The following is a 23245-nucleotide window of genomic DNA, read 5'->3' on the forward strand; positions in this document are numbered from 1 at the left end:
GCACTCTGCTCCTTAATCTTTTATTTCCTTATAAAAAATTGTTAAGCATTTTCTAGTGTTTTTTATTAGTCTTCTATATTTATTGGGTCTACAACAAATTAAATTTTTTTGTGTTAATAAGCAAGAAAAATGATAATATATAGGTCCCATAAGGGTATTTTTTTATTCTCAGGCTAGCATTTTACTGACATCAGCAGCATATGTTTGTTAAACATTTGGCCATCCAAAAGGTGAGAGTGTAATTTGATCAAATTTTGGAAGTTGATTAGCAATTAGGTTAAATCTCAAGAGAGATAAATGTAATTAACTTTTAAAGATACACAATGTAATTAACGTTTTGAACCCGACTTACCTTTCGGCCTAGTGAACTCACTATTACGCCAGATTGGGCTCCGAGTTTGACTGGATAAGAAGTTGATTGAGTCAAACCCACTACAGCTCGCTTGACAAGATGGTTCAACCAGAAACCTTTACATGACCCAATGGTTCTTTGTTTTTGGACCAAAATATATGCTTTTGTCAAAATTAGAAACTGGGATCTTTTTTTTTTTTTTTTTTTTTTTTACTGACGGAGTGGGTGTCCGGATCAAGTCCGTAAAGGCGGCTCGACTAATCCCACTGCGGCCCGGCCCAGCGCCCCAACCAGACCTAGCACGTTAAATGCACGGAGAAACCGATGTTGCTGCGGAGGTTCGACCCCAGGACCTGACGGTCCCGAGGAAGAGGCGCCAACCACCAGCCCATTCACGTGGGGGCAATTGGGATCTTTTTATCACTAGGCTAACCTTTTACTTGTTGATCAAATGTCCCTTCAAATATATATATATTTTTTATAGCATAATTAATTCAACTCTCAAATTGAAAGTGTTATTATTACGTAACAATAATTCATAAAGAAATACTTTTTAGACAAAACATTAACAAAAGATTAATTTTAATTCCTAAAAGTTTGTTGTTTTAATAAATAAATTTTTTTTAATATTTGAATACATGCTTTATATTTACAAAATATGATATAAATAAATTGAGTCCTTCAATAATGTTCATATATTGACAATATATCTTTCTAAATATAATAATTAATATTTAAAAGCACTTTATTTATAAATTCTACATATATTAAGATGACTAATATATTACATATATTTATAAATATTACTAGTTCAACCATCAACTCATGAGTTGAACTAGTGACCATCCACCCAGTCCCTTTGCTGGGCTTTTCTTTCTAGGCTGAATTAAATAATTATGCGTTTGAGAGTTTTGAAATAATAACAAAAAACTTCGTTTTTGGCAAAAGCAAACCACTATTCGATTTGCTTTCTTTAATTACCCTTCCTGGTCAAATTCCCATTTACAGGAGTAATGTGCTTATGCCCATTAAAAATTTGGCTTCTTTTGCGTTTCCAAATATGGAGGGAAAGGTTCATTTACCATCATAGCCAAATAAAAAATGTTATTGCTAGACAGCAAAATATTGGTCAATATCTTAATTGGACTTGTCTAACGTTTTCATTTATATTTAAATTCCCTCTCATGGGTAACTCAACGAATGCTTTCCATAATAAATGTTTCTTGAGCCCGACTATGATTATCAAGGAATAATTAAGTCACAAACTTGAAACTTCATATGTATCAATCGGTGTTGCAAGTTGTGCTTTTCCGAGTAAATTATACATAATCCCTAACATATATGGTTTCATGTAAAGTAGAAATCTGGGCAAAATACGCTTTATCGCCTATGGTTTAGTAATTTTTTACATAACTCTCATATAGTTTCAAAAATCTATATATAACCTCTCATATTTTAGATTAAAGTGTCAAAGTGATGGAAATTATCATTTGTGATGTAACACATAGAAATATCGAAATTACCCTTTTTTAGAAATTAAAGTGGATGAAATGACCAAAATATATAAACACAATATGCATGACACTCTAACCCATATAGTTTTATATTTTACCATAGAACCCCCTTATGATTTAGTGTTTTACCATATAACTCCTTTATGGTTTTCAATATATATATATAATCTCCTATGGTTAATAAATAATTTTTAACTTTATATAGGGATACTTTTGACATTTTAGTTGACTCTGTTATGGAATACAAATTCCGTCATTTTGATATTTTAATCCAAATCATGGGGGGATTATGTATAACTTTTGAAACCATAGGGTGTTATGTAAAAAAGTGCTAAACCACTGGGAGATAAAGTGTATTTTGTCCTAGAAATTTAATGAAAAATAGTCTTTGTGATATTGTTAGTTGAAATACCAATATTGTCCTTAATTAAATACTAAATCGAACAATGGTCTAACCATATTGTACAAAATCATAGGAAAGTTATGTGGATAAATATAAAAATTACAAGGAAATAAAGTGCACATTCATGAAAATTATAAGGAGTTAAGTGAATATTATGAACTATAGGGAGTTATATAGCTACTTTAAAACTTTAAGGGGGTGATGTGGCATTACGCAAAACTTTAAGGAGGTTTTTCGTTTGAATATTTGATAAGCACTGAGACTCGATGTCAGTATTATTATGCCATATATAAGATCCTATATTCTTAGTCTTATGAAGTTGCAGTTCAGTATTTAATGTCCAAAATGTTAGGAAAGAACCATGAGAAGAAGACAAATAAAGCCAGCGGATATTGTGTGCAACGCAATGGAGCAACGTTTACGCCATTGAGCTTCGACGTCCATTTCATGCATAACTCGCCGGGATCTCTAGGGAGTTCATTTTCTGTCCAAATTGTTCAAAGTTAAAAGAAAACCATGGTGAAACCATATAAAATGAAATGTCCATAAATACCTATTTTTCACGACGGGAGAAACGTTTACGCCATTGAGCTTCGACGTCCATTTCATGCATAACTTGCCGGGGTCTCTCGGGAGTTCATTTTCTGTCCAAATAGTTCAAAGTTAAAAGAAAACCATAGTGAAACCATATAAAATGAAATGTCTATAAATACCTATTTTTCACGATGGGATGCAGCGCCACTTCTCATTCACATAATTTAGATATTTTCAGTCCATAAACAATGGCTTTGAGATTTAGCTGGAAGCTTAGTCTGACTGCAGTCTTAATGCTGGCAATGATGGCTTCTCAAGCCACATCGCGCAGCTTGAATGAAGCCTCAATGACTGAAAAACACGAGCAATGGATGGCTCAGCATGGACGCGTATACAAGGATGACGCAGAGAAGGCGGATAGATATAAGATATTCAAGGAAAATGTGAATTTCATAGCGTCTTTCAACAAAGCTGGAAATCGACCTTACAAGTTAGACATCAACCAATTTGCAGATTTGACAAATGAAGAATTCAGGGCAGCTCGAAATAAATATAAACCGTGGAAAGTGTGCGAATCAAAATCATTTATGTATGAAAATGTCAATGCAGTTCCAGCAAGTATGGACTGGAGAAAGAAAGGAGCTGTTACAGGAGTCAAGGATCAAGGCCAATGCGGTAAGTCTGATAAATTTATTATCTTAGTTATTTACTAATTTTTTTAGGCAAAACTGTAACTCTCATTGATATGGGACAGGTAAATTCGTACACAAGATAGAATATCTCATTTTACATGTTAAACTAACTACCACAGGAGCCTATGTCGCGACCATTACACAAGCAAAACACTGTGAACGGGATATTCCATTTCAAAGCCAATTTCCAGCTTTCATGAGACTTTGGGATCTTTCCCCATGCAAGAACCACATGCGTAATCTCCTCTACTATAGCTTCCTTGATGCTATCTGCCAAAACTGAAGCAGACCTGAATATAGCAGCACTACGTGCCATCCAAATGCCCTCCAAATATGATAAATCACCACAGAAAAAACAAGTTTTTGAACTGCTGCACGAAAGTCTCACCAGTCCAATGTTTGAATACCCACTGAAGCTCCTCCTCTAGCGTACTGATCCCTCTAAATGTCAAGCACATTCTCTGAGCTTTTTCCCAAATCTTGGATGAAGTTTTGCACATAAAAAACAGACGATCAACGCTCTTTTCAGCTGCAGAGCATAGTACACATTCAGTTGACTCCACTGCCATACCCCAATTCTTTAATCTGTCTGAAGTATTCAACTTTCTTTTACATACCAGCCACAATATAAATGCAAATCTGGGAATAATAATTAGTAATTTACTAATTATTATTGATTCTGCTCCTTTTTTTTTTTTTTTTGAGCTATACTTTTTAAGCTAAGTCATTGACAATAAAATCTTTTGAAAATCCAGGATGCTGCTGGGCATTTTCAGCTGTTGCAGCCATGGAAGGAATCAACCAACTCACAACTGGTAAGTTAATCTCATTATCTGAGCAAGAGCTTGTTGATTGTGACACTGCTGGTGAAGATGAAGGTTGCGGTGGTGGACTCATGGACGATGCATTCAAGTTCATCATCAAGAACAAAGGCCTTACAACCGAAACAAATTACCCATATCAAGGAACTGATGGAACTTGCAATGCAAACAAGGAAGCTAACCATGCTGCAAAGATTACAGGTTACGAAGATGTCCCTGCAAATAGTGAGGCTGCACTTCTGAAGGCTGTGGCCAACCAACCTGTGTCAGTTGCCATTGATGCTAGTGGATCAGCATTCCAGTTCTACTCAAGCGGTGTTTTTACAGGCGATTGTGGGACTGAATTGGACCATGGTGTCACAGCAGTTGGTTATGGTACGAGTACTGATGGCACCAAGTATTGGCTAGTGAAGAATTCTTGGGGAACCAGTTGGGGTGAGAATGGATACATCAGAATGCAGAGAGACATTGATGCCAAGGAAGGACTCTGTGGCATTGCCATGCAAGCTTCTTACCCTACCGGTCTAAAATGTTGAAATAATGGATGAAGCTTTCTTTCGACAAGAGGACAACAATGTTTGGATTCTTTGGAAATTTCAAATGTGTCTTCTCTTATCAATTGTGCTATATATAATATCAACATTGTTGCCATTATGTACATGAAAATATGTATTTAAAGATTCAAAGAATGTTTTATTTGAAAAAAATGTAATGATCACGAGACGAAGTTATCCTTAACAAAACACATATGACTTGATACGTACTAGAATTAACAAAGCTGTCTAGTACTAGCACTCCGTATGATAAAAGGGAATCAAAACCTGGATCATAAGTGTTTAAAGAAAGAAATCTTGAGACCCTGATAGAACCTTGTTGATTCATGTGGATTGATCTCCATTGATTTTGGACTCAAGTTATAAAAAAAAGCTCTAAAACAAATGTAAACTTCACTATTGCACAGAGTTCATTAGAATATGGACTGAAAATAAAATAACAAAACTATAGGTAAGACTTGAGAGTTTTCATAATACAATCATACATATGAAAATGATTCCCTTAAATTGTTTAAAGGTAATTGTTTCTATAGCACAAGGCCTCTTTCATTCGTATACTTGTTATACTTCTTTTCTAAAGTTTCTTCTCCACAATTTATATGGTTTCTTCTCCACAATTTCTTCTCCACAAGTGGCTCCGGTTTGGTATGGCTTTAGTCCTATCACTTCTAGAGATGGCTTCTATCAAACATGGCACTTAACTCCATATAGCACTTTGTTTCTTCCACTTTCTTGAATAGTCAAAACCATAACACCACTTGATCCCAACCTCACCCTAAGGAAAAACCATGTGAGGTTTGTGAGGACCTAAAAATTTTCACATTTTCTCAGCATTATTTTATTTCTTTGATTATATTTTATACTTTCCTTGGAAATATTGAATTTTCTATGCATTTTTACAAGTAAGTACAGTTTTAAAATCATCTTCCTAGTATGAGTTAGTGTACGTTGAGTTTGAAGTGTATTATGAACATGGGACCCGCTAGTGCGATAAATGCGATATATTTTTGACAACTTGTTGGAGTTTGGTTAAGTGATATTATTTTACAAGATGCTAAGAGATAATTAGAAGTTACCTATATGGATTAGTATTAGAGAGACAAAGAGATAAGTTTAAGCAAGCAAGGTGCCAAGTGTCACAAACCCATTGGATGTTGGATTTGACCAAGACCTTCTTAACTTTCCTAAAATCAATTTTGACTCAATTTTCTCTCATTTTCTTGTGTCTTGGCTGAACCTCTTGAGGAGGAAAACAAGAGAGAGTTCTTCAATTTCTAGCTTCCAAATTTGCTCAAATGTTGAGTTTCAACCAACCAATTAACAAACCATACCATACAAGTGATCATTAGGGAAGGTTAAAGGTGTTGGTGGAGTTGTTTTGGAGGAGGAAAGATTAAGCTCCTACCTTTCTTGTGATTTTAAGGTATTTTGCCAAGAACATCCTCTTTACTTCAATTAATTGCTTATTAGTGGTTTTTAGTTATTTTAGATGTTGTTTTGTGGAAGATTAGCACTTGAATGCATGAATTCCAGCTTGGATGATAACCTGCCCTGCTTCTGCCCGGTTCTATTTCACCTTGTTAGAGGCCGAAATTGTGACAGCCCCACCTTCCCCTAAGGCGAACCAAAGAGGTTAGCGGACTGCCTGTCCAACTCTCGCCAGGACTAACGGGTCAGTTTACGTCGATCTAATACGTTTCGGAACATACCCACGCGCGCAAACAAGTCAAAATCACAAAATAAAATAAAATAGAAAAAAAATGGAAAAACGCCGATGATGAACAATGCCGGACACGTCAGAATCCGGAGTTCACCATACATCAATCCAACATATACATACATTGAAATTCAACGTTTACAAGCCAAACGGCATACCAAAATATCCAACTAGTCCATACATGTGCAAATAGTCAATTACAACCAACCATTGGTTGGAACAAAACACTTAGGGTTTTCACCCTCACGGAGCTATTCAAAATACATTTACATGCTCAACTTGACAACCAACTAGCACAACCTTTCCCAAAATAGTCATTTTCCTGTAAGGAAAACAAATGGAACGGAGTGAGCTAAAACTCAGTGAGTTACTACCACATAAGCAACAAAGAGCATATAGCAAGTCCTTTCAATTAAAGTACACAATTAAGGAATGAAACAAAACGGTAAAAGGATACGGACGGCTCTCAAGAGCCCATTTCCTCGCTTATATTCTTGATCCAACCTCATTGACCCTCCGTCAATGTTAAAAGTACCAAACCGTAGACATCACTTTACTTCCATTCCTTCCACCCAACATACCCCAACCGGGCCCGCACTCCAATCAGTAGCTTTTGGTAATACTCGAGTATACCGGAACCAAGAGTCTCATTACTACAAGGTTCCCCAGTACAGTCCCCGTGGCAGGTCAATTTTCACGACCAATCCCTCGCCGGCTCGATTCAATTGACTACCTAACGGGGTTGAGCTCAGTGATATAGTAAGGCCGTTGGATATTCGTCCAAACGACACCAAATCAGTTTCCCATGACAGGAATTCAATATATCATATATCAAGTGCAATATTTCAGTAAAACGGTAAACAGTCATGAATGGAATCACAAGGGGGTGAGGGCGGTCAAGTACACCCTCACCTCAATTACTTCCAATAGCCAAATACGCCTTCAAGGCATCAAATTCATATATAACAAAGCCACATTGTAACATTTAAGTGAGTAGTATACTCACCAATCAAGTAAGTGGTGTTTCATACACCGTGGTCAAAAGTTCGTCGTGAACCACCGTCACGCCCTAGAACACGTAAACAAATACAATGAGACTCGATAACGAGTCATAAAACAATGCCAATCACAACCCCAATAGGGTTTTATAAACATATACAAGCATTATGAGTAACCAGAAATTCAAGAAATGGCATTAGCTTTGGCCCCGAATAAAACACAGTTTTGTCCGCATTTTGCGGTAATGGCACCAATTTCACTACGATTATCGTATGAGGGTGTAAGACCCACCGTTTCGAAGCTAAGAACCAGGGCTACAACAATTTAGAAGGCTACTCAGTCCAAATCCTAGCACAACTAGGTCAAAAATGCAGAATACCAAACCAGAACCGTAATTGCAGGTTTACAAATCACACTATGCTGTAATTAGTCCAACTCAGTCTATACAGGTCCAAATGCATTGATTCTAAAGGCATATGGTAGCTAAGACATCCAGCTACATTTCATCAGAAGACCTCAACAACCAAATCCAAAGCAATTCCAGTCCAAACAGACGATTACAAGCGCAGTTCACACATTCTGATCAACCCAGAACAGCAACAGTAAAATCGACATATCTCACTCTACACTACTCCAAATGACCTGAAATTTTACAGGCACCTCAAACACATCAATACCTACAACTTTCATGTTTTAAGCAAAGGCCAATTCGGCCTCTAAGCATGAGATACAAAACCGGACAGAAAAGGGGGTTATGAAACCCTAACTTTTCACATTTCAATCCAAACCCAAAATTGGTTGCAATTATCAATAATTCACACCTACTAGAGTCATTACCCCTCATTACCAACCATCATAAATAACCACAACATCATTATCACATTAAACCAGAAAAATCTCCAATAAATTGAAAACTTCACCAATTCATCTCAAACCAAGAAATAAACCACAAATATCATCACTTTAGCTTCCACTAGGCACAAATTAAGCATCATTAGGTGTAGGGGAAAGTTCAAGCACCACTTACCTAGTAAACAAGAGAAGAGGAGTTGTAGAACACCTTAACTTCTTCAAAAAACTTCACCAAATCACTTACTAGCACCAAGTGGAGGGATTTTATGGAGTAGAAACTAATTTAAGCACTTGGGTTTGGATGATTGAGTTAAATGGAAGCAAAAATGTTGAAGAGTTTCTTCCTTCTTGAGTTTAAGAGGGCCGGCCACCAAGGAGTAAGAAAGAGTGAATTTTTAGTCAATTTTTGAGATATTTAACCAATAAGTCAAAAGGTCAAAACCATGAATAGTAAGTCTTAAGCCCTAACCAATATAATGGTGACACTTGTCACCTCCATTAATGCAATCCTATCTTTTCTTTTTCCTCTCACATCAATCACTTCACATCCTCTACTTATCTCTTAACACCCGATAAATTTCACACAGTATCCGGAATTTAACCTAATTGGCCGAATTTTTCCGAACTATTCGCACTAGTGGGTCCCACGTCTATTATATACTCTTAATTTTTCAAAAACTCTCCAATACTAGAAAAATCATCTAAAAACTATAACTGCTCATAAAATTTACCAGGATAATTTTCCTAAGCCAGAAAATGCAGAAAACATGTCTTTAAAGGGAAAAAACCCTAGGAAAATTATCAGGGATTTACGGGTTCTCACACTCTCTCCCCCTTAAAAGAATTTCGTTCTCGAAATTTCTCACCTTAATTCCCGAAAAGGTTTGGATACTTCTTTCGCATTTCTTCTTCCACTTCCCAGGTAGCTTCCTCTACCCCATGGTTTCTCCATAGCACCTTCACTAGCGGAATCTGCTAGTTTCTGAGCTCTTTGACTTTCCGATCGAGCACTTGGACCGGTTTCTCTTCATAGGCCAGCGATTCGTCTACTTCGATATCCTCCGGTTGTAATACATGGGATGGGTAGGGATGATACTTCTTTAGCATCGAGACGTGGAATACATCGTGGATTCGAGAGAGACTGGATGGCAGTTCCAATCGATACGCGACCGCTCCAACCCTCTGAAGGATCTTGTAGGGTCCGACGTACCGCGGTTGAAGTTTCTTTCCTTTGCCCGCTGTGATACTTCGTAAGGGTGTGATCTTAAGAAATACGTGGTCTCCAACTTCAAACTCCAAGTCTTTTCTTCGATTATCCGCGTAGCTCTTTTGTCGGCTTTGAGCTGTTTGGATTCGTTGCCGTATCAACTTGACCTTCTCGTGAGCCTCTTCCATCCATGGAATAGTTGCTGGGTCTAGCGTCTTCTTTTCACCAACTTCATCTCAATAAATCGGCGACCGGCACTTGCGTCCGTATAGGGCTTCGTACGGAGCCATTTGAATCGACGAATGGAAGCTGTTGTTGTACGCAAACTCTACTAAGGTCATGTGCTGACCCCAGTTGCCTCCAAAGTCCAGAATGCAAGTTCGTAGCATGTCCTCAAGAGTTTGAATTGTCCGTTCTGACTGGCCATCCGTCTGAGGATGATAGGTCGTGCTCAAATTGAGTTTCGTCCCCAGGGTTTCTTGAAACTTCTGCCAAAACCGAGATACAAACCGTGGATCCCGATCGAAGACGATGCTCACAGGAACACCGTGTAGTCTTACTATCTCGTCCATGTACAGTCGGGCCAACTTGTCCATTGAATACTTCATGTTCACCGGCAAGAAATGGGCCGATTTGGTTAATCGATCCACGATCACCCAAACGGCATCATGTCCTCTTTGCGTCCTTGGTAAACCTGAAACGAAGTCCATGGTGATGTTTTTCCACTTCCACTCGGGTATCTCCAAGGGTTGTAACAGACCCGATGGTTTTTGATGCTCTGCTTTCACCTGTTGGCAAATGAGATATTTCTGCACGTACTGAGCGATTTCCTTCTTCATATTGTCCCACCAATAGGTTCCGTTCAGGTCTTGATACATCTTGCTGCTGCCCGAATGGATTGTATACTTGGACGATGAGCTTCCTCCAGAATCTCCATTTTCATCGACTCTTCCTTCGGTACCACTATTTGGTTTCGATATTTCAAAATGTCCTCAGGACTCATATTGAAGTCCGTAGTTTCTCCCTTTTCCACTTTCTCTCTCCATTTCCGTACCATCAAATCTTCGCTTTGTGCCCCTTTTATGCGTTCCAGTAGAGCGGAGGTCACCCTAACATTGCCAAATACCACCTTATGGCTCCCAAGATAGGGTCTCCACTCACACACGGATTCTAATAAATCCCACTCCTTAATCATCAACCCTGCTACTTGCACCTTAGGACTCAAAGCATCTGCTACTACATTTGCCTTTCCCGGATGGTAATTGATTGTGCAGTCGTAATCCTCCAGAAATTCCATCCATCGCCGTTGTCTCATGTTCAATTCCTTTTGGGAGAAAAGGTACCTAAGACTTTTGTGATCCGAGTACACTTCAAAGGTCACCCCATATAGGTAATGCCTCCACTTTTTCATAGCAAAGACGACTGCAGCTAGTTCCAGATCGTGGGTCGGGTAATTCTGCTCGTGAAGCTTTAACTTCCCAGAGGCAAAAGAGATCACATTCCGGTTCTGCATCAAAACGCACCCCAGGCCTTCTCGCGACGCGTCTGCATACACCGCAAACCCGTCCACTCCATTTGGCAAAACTAGTACCGGAGCCATAGTCAATCTTCTCTTTAGTTCCTGAAAACTTGTTTCGCATCGGGCGTTCCAGATAAATCCACCATGCTTCTTCGTCAGGTCAGTTAAAGGTCCTGCTAATTTGGAGAAATCTTTAATGAACCTTCGATAGTACCTAGCTAGCCCTAGAAAGCTACGAATTTTCATGGGGTTTTCTGGTCTCTTCCAATTTGTCACGGCCTCTACCTTCGCCGGGTCCACCGAAATGCCTTCGTGGGAGATTACGTGCCCTAGAAATGCTACTTTCTCCAACCAGAACTCGCATTTACTAAACTTGGCATACAGTTGATGTTCCCTTAACGTCTGCAACACCACTCTCAAATGCTCCTCATGCTCCTCGCGTGACTTAGAGTAAACCAAAATGTCATCAATGAACACAACGACAAATCGGTCTAGATAGGGTTTAAAAACCCTATGCATCAGGTCCATAAAGGCGGCGGGAGCATTAGTCAGTCCAAAGGGCATAACGGCGAACTCGTAATGCCCATATCTCGAGTTGAAGGCAGTTTTCGGAATGTCCTCCTTCCTAATTAACAACTGATAATATCCTTGTCGGAGGTCCAACTTTGAGAAGACTACTGCGCCTTGCAGCTGGTCAAACAACTCGTCAATGTGGGGCAGTGGATATTTATTCTTGATTGTTACGTTGTTTAAACCCCGGTAGTCGATGCACATTCTCAAGGTTCCGTCCTTTTTCTTCACAAATAGGACAGGAGCCCCACAAGGAGATCCACTCTCGTGAATGAATCCCCGCTCCAAAAGATCTTGCAATTGCAACTTAAGCTCCTTAAGTTCTGCAGGCGCTATTCGGTAAGGGGTTTTTGAGATAGGTGAGGTTCCAGGCAACAGGTCTATTCGAAATTCTATCTCCCTTTCCGGAGGTAAGGCTACTAACTCATCAGGGAATACATCCGAAAATTCCCTCACTACGGCCACGTCTTCCACTTTTAACTTATCCATAGGGGTATTAATCAAAAAGGCCAAAAATCCTTGCGCCCCTCTACTTATCAGTTTCCTAGCTCGGATGCCCGAAATTAAAGCAGATGAGACTAACCTACCCCTTATATCTAACCTTAAGGTTGCCTCGCCAGGAATGCGAAATTCTACTATTTTCGTTTTACAATCCAGTTGGGCGTTATATTTGGCCAGCCAGTCTATACCCAGAATCACATCGTACCCCTTAATGGACAAGCTAATCAGGTCTCCTAAAAATCTCCTTTCACCTACCCATACATCACAATCCTTATAAACCATACTAGTCATCAAATGTTGATTCCCCGTAGGTGTACTAACTTCTAGGTCATATGGTAAACTAGCAGGTTTTATATCGATGCCATACATGAAATCAGGGTTAACAAACGAATGAGTGGCACCAAGATCAATTAAAACTTTGGCAAAGCGGTGGAAAATAGGGATCGTACCTTCCACCACCTCTGAAGACTCTGGGACCTGATGGGGCTCTAAGGAATACACCCTAACTGGAACTTTAGGTTTGGACCCGTCTCCCTTTGCTGGTCCAGCATTGGTCCTCGGCAGTGGTTGGTTCCCCTTGCCGTCTTGTTTCAAAACCGGGCAAGTAGCCAATTGGTGGTCAACGCTTCCACATCGCAGACATTTACCCTGTTTCCTCCAGCAATTATCTTCGGTGTGGTTTGCTTTCCCACAGTGCCCACAGGGACCGCGAGGTGCTGAAGCCGAGCCACTCGGAGCATTTCCCCTTTGTCCTCGCCCAGCTTGACCACCCCTGAATGGAGTCCCTCTACCAGAACCAAAATGTCGACCACCACCCGTTCCTCGTCCAAATTTAGAGGGAGTACTCTTCTCACCCTGTCCGGAAGTACTCCCAGGAAAGCCACGCATCTTCGCCTGGAAGTTCCGGACTTGCAACCGTGCACTTTCAACTCGCTGGGCCTTTTCCACAGCCTCGCTAAACGCAGTGATTTGAGCCGCCGCGAGGTCTTTCTGAATCTCAACATTCAAACCCTGAATAAAACGCCTAATCCGTCTTTGCTCAGTCATGATTAACTCAGGTGCAAACTTGGACAGGAGGGTGAATTGACTCTCATATTCCGCCACAGTTTGAGCCCCTTGGCGGAGCCTAATGAACTCGTCCTCCTTCCTCTCCTGGACTAGAGGAGGGAAAAACTTCGCATTAAACTCTCTAATGAAGTTCACCCAAGTCCTCGGCGTCTGCTCCCGTTCCCATTTCTGTCGGATCACGTTCCACCAGAAACGGGCCGTTCCCTCAAGTTGAAACACGGCAAAAGTCACCTGCCGTTCATCAGGGTAGTGTAAGGCCGCGAATATGTCAACCATCTTTTCAAGCCATTTCTCAGCAACGTCAGGGTCGGGTCTCCCAACAAACTTTGGCGGGGAAAACTTTTGAAAACGTTCAAGAGCTCTATCTTCGCTCTCGATGTGGTTACCAGGGTTCCCAAGGTTAGGGTTTGGGTTCTGGCCCTGTTGTTGCACTACTTGTGCTAGTAGGTTTGTCATTTGCTGCATAGCAGCAGCTATTTGCACATTCGGGTCTACTTGTGGTTCAGGATTGGGTCCAGTAGAGGTTTCCCCCATACCCGTAACTGGTGTGGGTTGTCTAGATCCGCGCCCACGTCCCCGACCACTTCGTGTACCTTCAATAAGTTCTACTTGGTCTAAGCAAGAATACTAAACCAAAGTAATAACAAGGCACGTAAGTAACACTTAAACTTTCACAATAACACATATTTGTACATTCCAAACATGAACACAAACATAAATATATACAAGCCAAACAAGATCAAGCCACATACATATATTGTAACGACCCCACCTCCCCCTAATGCGTACCAGAGGGTTCGGCGGGCCGCCTGCCCAACTCTCGCCAGGACTCGGTCAAACACTACAGTCCTCGAACAAATTACAATATAAAACTCAAATATATATCAACTTAACCAATGATTACACGTCGAGAGCGAAGCGTCCACGCATCCGCTGCGCCACTCTGATCCATGGGAAGTCCAACACTAGACTATTACACATCCAATCAATTCAAAACGTTCAATACAATCCCTAATATGAACTATTACACAACAGGAAATCCAAATTCAAACTGTACACAAGATAATCTATCCACTCGCATGAATAAGCACTACAAGCCTTCACTTTGCCTTGAGCCCTGTGGAGGGGAATAAAACATTTTGGGGTGAGCTAGAAGCTCAGCGAGTAACCAATAAAATCAATTATCAAATCAGTTTCACAAACATTCATTTCGATAATGTCATGATTCAATAATCAATGCACTTTCATTTCTCTCGTGAGCCAGTGAAATCATGGTACTTAGACGTCCAACGCTCCAAACAATCATTTAACATTAAACACTTAACATTGAACATTGAACATTGAGAAAGAGCCCATTGGTGCTCTACAGGAACATTAAACGGTGGAGGAGACGTTGGGGTCCAGCACACGAATTCCAAGTACTCATTTGAGCCAAAACATGTCAAGAACTTATATGCCGGCACACAGGATATGCAATCAAAGAAACGATGCAAGAAACATTTCAAAGGTAACGTTGGAAATCGTTTGAGGTCACTCACCTCCACGGCTCACAATCCTCGTCCAATATAGCCAATTTCATCGTTCAAGTCCAAGCCGTTTAACTTAACTCAAAGCAACCAACGCTATCCAAAATCGGACAGCATTTCCCCTTAATTCCTTTATTTTTCCAACCTACAAACAAACCCAATCACATAGCAATTAACCACAATTGCTCATACAATTCACAAACGATAAAACATATCCAATTAGGGCCTTAATACCCCTCAATTGAGCCAATTAGAAGCTCATAAGCCAACCTTGGAAAAATTCCCAAATTGAAACCCTAAAACCAGAAATTATACCATAAGCGTAAATTTTCCGCAAACGATCACAATTAACGCACAATCACTTCATTTAACACCATTTCAATCCATCAATTCAAGCCAACTAACCATAATCATAGTAAATCAGAAAAATATCCAATAAATCAGAAATTGGACCAACTTATCTCAAACCCATGAAATACTCCACAAAATAATACACATGGCCACTACAAACCACTAATTAACCAATATTAGAACCAAAGGAAACTTGTTTATTCAACTCACCTCAAATTCAAGAGAGCTATCAACCTAGAGCTTCCCTTCAAAAACCCATCCATCACAAGCTTTAATCCACCATAGCAAACCCTTGTGTGAAGTAGCTTCCAAAACCATCGGTTGAAACCCAAGATATTTGCAAAGATTGAAATTAGGAAATTTGAGAGTTTTCTCTCTATGAAGCTCGGTTGAGCAGGGGCAAAAATGAAGAGCAAAAGCAGCCAAAACAAGATATTTATCAAGGAAACAGCCGGTCAAAGCTGCTGACCGGCTGTGCCACGTCAGAATCCGGCCAGTTTCTGGCCGGATTCCCGGCCGGATATGAGGCCGAGACTGAACCATTTTTTTTCAAAATTGCAAGGCAATCCGGCCAGCTATCCGGCCGGATTTGGCCCTTTCCTTTTTCCAAAATTTTTCGTTTCTTATCCGAGTTGAAAAACTGTTTTACTCCACTCGTCCAACAAAGATTTCTACCAAAGGATAACCTCCTTCTTGCGGGGCGTCACATATATACAATCAGTCAAGTCAAGTACGGCCAAGGCACGTACTAACATAAACGATCCCCCTGAGGATTGGCCTATCAAAAGAGATTTACACGTAGCTAACCCTACATCCAAAACGGTTAGCTAAGGCGCTATCCCTATCCCTATATACATACAAAACCACCAACTATCCCAAAAGGAGCCTAGAAGTCAAGGCCTAGTCAGTTGCCGGGGTCTGGGACCCAGGCGACGGGGTAGACTCCTCCCCCGCCTCAGCCCCCGCATACGAAACCTCATCGCTAGACTCCTCAAGAGTCACACGGATTAAGGATCGCCTCAGCGCGACCCCTGACTTTGCGAGCTCGCTTAAGCTCGCGCTCTCGTGCCTCCCTCAGTTGGTCGCATAGATCATCAACTCTGTCCTCGACTTCGAGCACGTCATATTCTAGTTCCTTGATACGTGCCGCCTGCTTCTCGTTGGTTGCCCTAACCTGAGTCACCTCAGCTTCCAACGTAGCAACCTCAGCTTCCAACTTAGTGTTATCATCCGCTAGCTCCTTACGCTCCTTCGCCACCGCCAATACTAATGCGTTCGATAGGCATACTTCTCTTTACACGCGCACCGTCGGAGACGGTCAGATGGGCTCCAACGAATAACGGCCCCTCCTGGCCGTATCTGATATGGGATCACGGGGAGTGCTCTGCGAGGTCTCACTCCCGAAGGACTAGCACTAGGGTCACCCTGTCCGGCCATCCTACACCACAAGAACAATTAACCATAAATATTAGCTTACAGGCCATAAACAACAAATACTCAAATCAAGCAGTCCTATAACACCCAAGCTAGTTCAAACCTAGGCTCTGATACCACCTGTGACAGCCCCACCTTCCCCTAAGGCGAACCAAAGAGGTTAGCGGACTGCCTGCCCAGCTCTCGCCAGGACTAACGGGTCAGTTTACGTCGATCTAATACGTTCCGAAACATACCCACGCGCGCAAACAAGTCAAAATCACAAAATAAAATAAAATAGAAAAAAATGGAAAAACGCCGATGATGAACAATGCCGGACACGTCAGAATCCGGAGTTCAACCATACATCAATCCAACATATACATACATTGAAATTCAACGTTTACAAGCCAAACGGCATACCAAAATATCCAACTAGTCCATACATGTGCAAATAGTCAATTACAACCAACCATTGGTTGGAACAAAACACTTAGGGTTTTCACCCTCACGGAGCTATTCAAAATACATTTACATGCTCAACTTGACAACCAACTAGCACAACCTTTCCCAAAATAGTCATTTTCCTGTAAGGAAAACAAATGGAACGGAGTGAGCTAAAACTCAGTGAGTTACTACCACATAAGCAACAAAGAGCATATAGCAAGTCCTTTCAATTAAAGTACACAATTAAGGAATGAAACAAAACGGTAAAAGGATACGGACGGCTCTCAAGAGCCCATTTCCTCGCTTATATTCTTGATCCAACCTCATTGACCCTCCGTCAATGTTAAAAGTACCAAACCGTAGACATCACTTTACTTCCATTCCTTCCACCCAACATACCCCAACCGGGCCCGCACTCCAATCAGTAGCTTTTGGTAATACTCGAGTATACCGGAACCAAGAGTCTCATTACTACAAGGTTCCCCAGTACAGTCCCCGTGGCAGGTCAATTTTCACGACCAATCCCTCGCCGGCTCGATTCAATTGACTACCTAACGGGGTTGAGCTCAGTGATATAGTAAGGCCGTTGGATATTCGTCCAAACGACACCAAATCAGTTTCCCATGACAGGAATTCAATATATCATATATCAAGTGCAATATTTCAGTAAAACGGTAAACAGTCATGAATGGAATCACAAGGGGGTGAGGGCGGTCAAGTACACCCTCACCTCAATTACTTCCAATAGCCAAATACGCCTTCAAGGCATCAAATTCATATATAACAAAGCCACATTGTAACATTTAAGTGAGTAGTATACTCACCAATCAAGTAAGTGGTGTTTCATACACCGTGGTCAAAAGTTCGTCGTGAACCACCGTCACGCCCTAGAACACGTAAACAAATACAATGAGACTCGATAACGAGTCATAAAACAATGCCAATCACAACCCCAATAGGGTTTTATAAACATATACAAGCATCATGAGTAACCAGAAATTCAAGAAATGGCATTAGCTTTGGCCCCGAATAAAACACAGTTTTGTCCGCATTTTGCGGTAATGGCACCAATTTCACTACGATTATCGTATGAGGGTGTAAGACCCACCGTTTTGAAGCTAAGAACCAGGGCTACAACAATTTAGAAGGCTACTCAGTCCAAATCCTAGCACAACTAGGTCAAAAATGCAGAATACCAAACCAGAACCGTAATTGCAGGTTTACAAATCACACTATGCTGTAATTAGTCCAACTCAGTCTATACAGGTCCAAATGCATTGATTCCAAAGGCATATGGTAGCTAAGACATCCAGATACATTTCATCAGAAGACCTCAACAACCAAATCCAAAGCAATTCCAGTCAAAACAGACGATTACAAGCGCAGTTCGCACATTCCGATCAACCCAGAATAGCAACAGTAAAATCGACATATCTCACTCTACACTACTCCAAATGACCTGAAATTTTACAGGCACCTAAAACACATCAATACCTACAACTTTCATGTTTTAAGAAAAGGCCAATTCGGCCTCTAAGCATGAGATACAAAACCGGACAGAAAAGGGGGTTATGAAACCCTAACTTTTCACATTTCAATCCAAACCCAAAATTGGTTGCAATTATCAATAATTCACACCTACTAGAGTCATTACCCCTCATTACCAACCATCATAAATAACCACAACATCATTATCACATTAAACCAGAAAAATCTCCAATAAATTGAAAACTTCACCAATTCATCTCAAACCAAGAAATAAACCACAAATATCATCACTTTAGCTTCCACTAGGCACAAATTAAGCATCATTAGGTGTAGGGGAAAGTTCAAGCACCACTTACCTAGTAAACAAGAGAAGAGGAGTTGTAGAACACCTTAGCTTCTTCAAAAAACTTCACCAAATCACTTACTAGCACCAAGTGGAGGGATTTTATGGAGTAGAAACTAATTTAAGCACTTGGGTTTGGATGATTGAGTTAAATGGAAGCAAAAATGTTGAAGAGTTTCTTCCTTCTTGAGCTTAAGAGGGCCGGCCACCAAGGAGTAAGAAAGAGTGAATTTTTAGTCAATTTTTGAGATATTTAACCAATAAGTCAAAAGGTCAAAACCATGAATAGTAAGTCTTAAGCCCTAACCAATATAATGGTGACACTTGTCACCTCCATTAATGCAATCCTATCTTTTCTTTTTCCTCTCACATCAATCACTTCACATCCTCTACTTATCTCTTAACACCCGATAAATTTCACACAGTATCCGGAATTTAACCTAATTGGCCGAATTTTTCCGAACTATTCGCACTAGTGGGTCCCACGTCCATTATATACTCTTAATTTTTCAAAAACTCTCCAATACTAGAAAAATCATCTAAAAACTATAACTGCTCATAAAATTTACCAGGAGAATTTTCCTAAGCCAGAAAATGCAGAAAACATGTCTTTAAAGGGAAAAAACCCTAGGAAAATTATTAGGGATTTACGGGTTCTCACAGAAATAGCCTTAGCACAAAACATAAAAGTTGTAGATAATGATGTTTTATAGTTGACTGCAAAATTTCTGCTAAATCGGAGCAAAATTTCTACCCCTGTTGCCCTATTTCTGTCCGAAAATGAAAATCAGCCTCTGTAAGTGGTTAGTTTGACCAGGAATATTACCGAATTGGTTGATGATGTCTTCTTAAGAATTATATCCTTGTATCTTAGCTTTCAAATGGCTTTAGAATTACCTGAATTGGAGTTGTGTGTGCTAAGATATGAGTGAATAAAGCAGGACTGCTAGTTGATTTCTACAGTGAATTTTGAACTGAAAAATCTGGAGTTGTTTTGGTAAATTTGACCTAGTTAGAGTGAGAACTGGACTAAGTGGTTTTCATTAAAGTTGTAGGTCTTTGTCTTAGCTTTTCAACGCCTCCAAGAACGCCTTAAATGGACTTTGGTAGCCTGCGATATGGCCATTTAAAGGTAGTACGGTTAATTAGCCGATTAGTTGGAACTTGGTTCTGGGAATTAGGAATTTGACTAGGTTACACTGGAATTTGGACTAAGTGGTCTTCATCAAAATTGTATCCCTCTGTCTTAGCTTCGAAACAGTATAAATTACATCCCAATCTGATAAGCGTAGCTTTGGATGTGTCCATTACGTAAAACCCGTCAAATCTGTCTTTTGTTAGACTTCATTTCCACACATGTTGTTAGCTTGATTTTTGCACTTATATGAATTTGAGCCTATGGAATGGCTATTGAAATGAGATAATATTGTGTGTGACTTTGGGATTGATTGAGGAAAACAATGAAGCCAAAAATGGCTGGAAAAATAGGTAAATACAAAAGGCGTGCTGCCCAAATTTTCGCTCGAGGGCTAAGTTTCTATTTGAATTTGTATATTTTCGTTTGACAAATACTATGACCGTTTTCCATCTTAAAACATGATCCTTCTTCAATTGAAAACTCCAAATGTTTACTTACGCTTACCAAATAAAAAGGAGTGGTTTAGGGTTTTCTTGGGTATTTTGTCCTCCCTTTTACATGAATTTCATTAAGACATTTAGTCCATAATATCTACTTGAATATGAGATGATTTTGAACAATATAAAAGATCCCGAAAACAATATTTCTTAGCCTATCTAGTTGGATTCCGACTTGTCTTTGGTTCAAGTGTTTCCATTGAAAAATTTTATAACCTTTTTGAGTTGGGTTTTACGTTTCGACTATGAAACCCTAGTTATTTTTGTTCTCGTTTCACTTTAAAGTCTTTTATACGTTCTACTCATCAATTGTCGAGTTCTTTGATTTCACCTACTTGTTTGTGCTAGATGAGCTGTAATATTCTTTCTTGTTTAATCTTAGGTTTTCTTGGTGACTAAAGATAATATCCGGAAGGATATTTTGCACGTTGTTTTGCGTATATAGGTGAGTGTTCCTTATTTGTTATATTTCCTTGATTTATTGCCTTGTTATTATTGATTGATAATGTGTTAAGTGCTTTCAATGATTGTTAAAACGAGTTTTCTAGGCGAGTGTGTACTTTATCGCACTCGACCTAAATAAATGTAAAATTTTCAATGATTAAATGCTAGTTGCGCATGAATGTAAGCCGTTTGGCTGAACTGGGCCCTGCCCTTCATTACCGATCAACTCGAGCCAGAAGCGGATTCGGTCGGGTGATATGGTGACCCTGGGTGTGAACGTTGGTATACTCGAATATTACCTTGTAGGTTGGTGGAGCCTGGCCAACGTCCAGGAGGGGGTGAATGAATTGAAACGAACGAACGAACAAGGGTTTTACTTACAAAAATGCATTTTCAAACAATTGGAGGAATAAGGGGAAATGTTAGGAGAACGAATGAACGAATGAAAGCATGGCTCCCTGTGAGCCCGTATCCTTTTAATGAATATGTTATTATCGCTTTCCATTGTAAATGTTTTTTGAATTATTGATACTCTATGTTTAATGTATTGGATTGATTGTTTGGTTATGTGTTCGGAACCTCACTGAGCTTTTAGCTCATCCATTTAGTTTTGTTTTCCTTAACAGGGAAAGCGAGCCAGGACGGGAGTTTTGGATAGACTAGCCTAGACTAGTTTCTTGGTTTTCTTTTGTAATGGTTCTCGCCCTAGTGCTTAGCACGGGTTGGATGTATGAAGAATTGAGAATCTTTATATATTCGATGTTTGTACTTTAATGTACATAAGTTTTGCGTTAAGTTTTGGATTGTCGTTATATTTATTCCTGTGTTTTATTTCGATTTTAATTGAGGACTGAAGTGAACGACTGAGTCCCGGCGAGAGTTGGGCAGGCGGTCCGCCGAACTCTCTGGTTCGTCTTAGGGGGAGGTGGGGCTGTCACAAGGTTGACTCTGACACCATTTGTAATGTCCCACACTTGCCAGACTCCTTTTTGAGATGAAACCATGGGTTCAAAATGGTTAATCTAAAGTTATTAGTAACCCGATGGGCTAGACATTATATTTTATTCCCTCTCCTTCCTCGTTCCTGATGTGGGATATTTCGAGTCAGAGATCGACTCAACCTCAAGTCGAACTCGAGCAACTCGTGTAAATAAGAAAGTCAAATTTGAGTTATTTGCTCTCAGGCTCGATAGCTCGTCAAGCTGCTCGACTAAGTGTAAAATGACAATCATACCCTTAAACATTACAAAAATTACAAAATACAATTGTATAACACTCTAATTCCCAAATCCCAAATCCCAAATTTGAATTTCCCGATCCCTCAACCTCACATCAAGATCCAATTGAACAACCCAAACCCCAGGTCAGGGTCACCACCAGCCCACCACAACCACTGTTGATCCACTACCATTCACCTTACCAATCACCATTACCATATGCATCACCGGTCCACCACCATTCATCTAATCAATCACCAATCTTCAAGGATTCAATCAAAGACCATGAGGAGCTATGAACAATCGGTAATAGTAGAATAATCGTAACAACAGGTACTTGTTTTACTCTATTTGGGACTTTTACTCTGTTTGCATAATTTCTTTTTACTTCTATGTCATCAATTTCTAGCTTGATTTCACAGTTATTACATTTTAAACTTTATTTTGTTCTTTGCTTTTCTAATATTTAGGGAGAGAAAGAGGCTTATATTCTTGTGATTCGAGAAGTTGTTGACTACCTCACATCATCCTTAGATGAGGTAAGCTTATCCTATATATTGCTTCTTAGCTATACATTCTCTTCTATTGTGTTTCAATTTTTTTTAAAAGTCAAATAGCTCACTGGACTTTATTTTTGCTCATGGAGAGAAATAACCATAGCATGAATTTCTCTAATTCCTAAAGAGGATTGAAGGTTTTTCTTCACATGATTAGTTTAGGCACATGATATGCATGTGTAAACTGACTTGGTGGCTCTAATATTTTCCAAATTCATAAATAGATTTTTTTGCAGGTTGATTTGAAATGTATATCTTTTTGCACGAATGATCATTTAAATGTAATTATTATTCAAATTCAACTGAGGGGTTTCCAAAAATTAATTGGTCTAATGTGTTATTGTTTTGTTGGTTACTTTTCTCATTTGTTAGTAGTAGTTAGTAATAATACATGACAAAGTTTGTAGCTGGAGTGCAGTGTATTGCCATTTTGTTATGTTTGGAGTGGCTGATTATGATATGTACTTTTGATGAACATGGAAATAGAAAGGAAAGATGCATTGATGTCTATGGTTTCTACA

At 39.8% G+C, this 23245-nt stretch overlaps 1 protein-coding gene across 1 annotated transcript; it reads left to right on the forward strand.

Moving 5' to 3' along the window:
- The first annotated feature begins 3004 nt into the window (after nt 1-3004).
- On the forward strand, nt 3005-4970 carry LOC113693207 (senescence-specific cysteine protease SAG39-like). The gene is made up of 2 exons (XM_027211777.2): nt 3005-3478; nt 4251-4970. The coding sequence occupies exons 1-2, from the start codon at nt 3052-3054 to the stop codon at nt 4850-4852; spliced, it is 1029 nt and encodes a 342-aa protein (XP_027067578.1). The 5' UTR covers nt 3005-3051; the 3' UTR covers nt 4853-4970.
- Nucleotides 4971-23245: the final 18275 nt, after the last annotated feature.

This window comes from Coffea arabica, chromosome 6c (genome assembly GCF_036785885.1).
Source record: "Coffea arabica cultivar ET-39 chromosome 6c, Coffea Arabica ET-39 HiFi, whole genome shotgun sequence".
In the NCBI taxonomy this organism is placed as follows: Eukaryota; Viridiplantae; Streptophyta; class Magnoliopsida; order Gentianales; family Rubiaceae; genus Coffea; species Coffea arabica.

Bases quoted from the DNA above. Each gene is read 5' to 3' on its own strand.
- LOC113693207 (XM_027211777.2), top strand. From the start codon at position 3,052: ATGGCTTTGAGATTTAGCTGGAAGCTTAGTCTGACTGCAGTCTTAATG. The intron at 3,479-4,250 runs GTAAGTCTGATA...TTGAAAATCCAG, and splicing joins CAAGGATCAAGGCCAATGCG to GATGCTGCTGGGCATTTTCA.